The following is a 3,060-nucleotide window of genomic DNA, read 5'->3' as shown; positions in this document are numbered from 1 at the left end:
CTCTGTAGTTCGAACAGATGCTCTTGCTCCCCTTTCTCTTCCATAAGGGCAGGATTGTACCAGCTCGCCAGTCTTTCGGGATCCATTTTGTGCGCCAAACCACAGAAAACAGCATATGGAGCCAAAGTAGCATCGCCGGTCCGGCATACTTCAGGAGCTTAGCAGATATTCCACATACGCCTGCCGCTTTGTTATTCTTCAAACGTTTTACTGCTGTTTAGATTTCTGATGACGTGAAAGGAGTTTCTGTGTCACTTGTCAGCAGTTCCTGGGTGCTGGTGGCTAGGCTGAATGAGTTCCTGGTCAGTCTGCGTTACAGCTTCGGCGTTGAACAGGCCCGAGAAGCGGTCTCTCCATCGACTGACCTGGGCAGCTTTGTCACTGAGTGTATGGCCATCCACAGAGACAACAAATGCAACCGAGGGGGCTATGTCTCCTGTTAGATCACTGAGATGCTTATAGAGACTGCCAACGTCACCTTTCTTGGCTGCACCCTCTAGCTCATGTGCCTTCCTTTCCACAAACGGTTTCTTGTCTCGCTGTATCAGTTTGTTGCGGACCCCATTAAGGCTTCTATAGGTCAGCTTGTCACCGAGTAACCTCGCCTTGCGTCTCTGCTCTATGATGTCAAGCGTATCCGACTGAATCCACGCTTGATTAGCACGCTTTTTCCGGCCAACATTTGCTTTCGCTGATTCCAGGACATTCTTTTTGAACGAGAGCCATGGGTTTTCACAACTTTCAAATGGCAGGAGTGCGTCGAAGCGGTTCGAGATATCAATGGCATATTTCGACCGTATCTTCTGATCGCAGAGGCGAGAGACATCGATCTTGGCTGGTCTTGGTTCTGAGCTATGGGCTTTGAGCCTTAGTCGCATGTTAGCGACGACGAGGCGATGGTCAGTGTTGCCTATCTCAGCTGCCCTATACGTCCTGCAGTTACTGATCGAAGACCCACATCTCTGTGACACGATGATGTCGTCGATCATTTTTTTGGTATGGCCATCGTTGCTGTACCATGTATATTTGTGAATGTCCTTCCTTGCAAACATGGTATTCGTAATCACAAGGTTGTGTATGCTGCAGATTTGTAGAAGCCTTAGACCATTGTCATTTAGGGAATCCGGAGTAACTGGTCCAATTGCTTGTTGCCATAAGTCGTGGTTGTCGCTCACAGTGGCATTAAGGTCACCCAGGAGAATGACAATATCGTGCGGGGATATCTTAGACAATTCGTCCGTCAGGGCAGAGTAGAAAGTGTCCATTGTTTTTGTTTCGGCTTCATTTTTCAGGGTATAACAAACAAGGACCGTCATTTTTCCTTGCTTATGACTGAGTCGAGCATAAGTGATTCTATCCGAGACAGGAGTGAATGACTGTAGACACTTCTAGGATTTGTCAAGAACTAGTCCGACTCTATTTCTTCTGGTGGTTGTCTGGCCAGACCAGAGAAGGTGGTATCCCTCACCTATGGGATCATTTCCATTCCCGACTAGGTGGGTTCTAATTTTTTTTTTTGGGGGGGGGGGGGTTTAAACAAAAAATACATACAAAATTTGTTTATATCCATTTTTGTTACATCCTTACAAGTCAGACAAACATTTTGGGTGGGGTTCAAACCCCCCTAGCCCCCCTCTTGGTATGGCCTTGTGTAGATCCATCCCTGAATGTTTCATTTTCCTAACCTATTCCATGTTCCATTTTCAGCTTTGATTTTTGAAGAAAACATGGCAGGTTTGTCTTAATTTTTTTTTAATCAACTTAATCTTGACAAATCAATGCTTATGAATTATACAACTTTTACAAATGGATTATAATGAAACAGTAAGATTCAAACAAATGTTATAACCCATTTTTATATCCAAAAAAATATAGAATGACATTATTGTTTTCAAGGGTCATAAAAGGGCTTAAAATGGAATTTGCAAGAAAAGCCATTATTATTTTCAGAAAGAGCATTAAAAATGGCAATTTATTTGTAAGTTAATAATATAAAAAAGTAATTATTTGCCAAGAAATATATTGTAGGCCTTGTTTAAACTTATGATGATTGCTGCACTAAAGATGGTCTTAGGACTAAAAAAAAAATATAAATGTTTTTACTTTTATAACTTTAATACATTAAATAATATTAAGATTTTGATTACTAAATATCAGTATATGTATATTAAACTGACAATGCACATTCATTTGTATTTTTTTTCAGTAAAGTGCAAATTATGATCTGGCCTTGGGAAGGCATAGGGGTTTTGAGCCCAGCTTTTGTTAATTTCTGCTTGTTTTGAGTTTGACTCGGTTATATATTGTAATATCTGTTTGTTTTTGGTTTCATTTATTTATCAATGCTGATTTGGGGTAGTTTCATGCTTGGTAGATTATTTGATTTTATTTTCGCTCATTTTTGTTTAATGGAGTTCTATACTTCTCTTTGAAAAACTTATTTTATGGAAAAAGTTTTTTTAATTAATTCCTGCTCGTTTTATATTGATATAGTGTTTTCAGAGAAAAAGAAATTAATACTTTAAATCTTTTCGTTTTTTTAAAGATTTATAGTTTGGCCTGCTCTTTGTATGCTGGAGAAAAATTTTCAGCAATTTTTAACAACATACACCCTCTTAAAAATCTTGACACAAATAGAAGTGTTTAATTTAGCTTCATGGGTTTTCTAGTTGACCTGGAATGGAAAACTTGATACCATTCACAAAAAAATCTGTTTACTTTCTTTGATAGCTTGGATACACTTGCGCTATTTTGATTTGGTTAAATCTTAAGAGCAAAAGCAGCCCCAAAAGTTTGAGCATAAAACCCTCAGTTGTTCTTGGGATACTGCTGAGATGCATTATTGGGAATTAGCATTAACACAGTGTATTTTGATTTAATTGTATGGCAACATTTAGATTTTAAACATAAAGTCAAATGGGAGGGTCGGCGTGGGAGGGGGATTAGTTTTTCTCCAATAACTTTCGACTATTAAAAAGGACATCAGGCCTTTCTATTTTCAATCGAATGAGCCCTTTTTGAAGTTCTTACGACAACTCCTTCGATACAAAGTGCCCTGGT

At 39.1% G+C, this 3,060-nt stretch overlaps 1 protein-coding gene across 1 annotated transcript; it reads right to left on the bottom strand.

Annotated features, from left to right (window-relative positions):
- Positions 1–251: 251 nt before the first annotated feature.
- Positions 252–1,316, bottom strand: LOC148948174 (uncharacterized). The gene has a single exon (XM_089096123.1). The coding sequence runs from the start codon at positions 1,314–1,316 to the stop codon at positions 252–254; it is 1,065 nt and encodes a 354-aa protein (XP_088952249.1).
- Positions 1,317–3,060: the final 1,744 nt, after the last annotated feature.

This window comes from Artemia sp. Qi Xiang Cuo, chromosome 10 (assembly GCF_049724085.1).
Source record: "Artemia sp. Qi Xiang Cuo chromosome 10, ASM4972408v1, whole genome shotgun sequence".
NCBI classification, from domain to species: domain Eukaryota; kingdom Metazoa; phylum Arthropoda; class Branchiopoda; order Anostraca; family Artemiidae; genus Artemia; species Artemia sp. Qi Xiang Cuo.
This window is presented reverse-complemented; position numbering and strand designations above follow the sequence as displayed.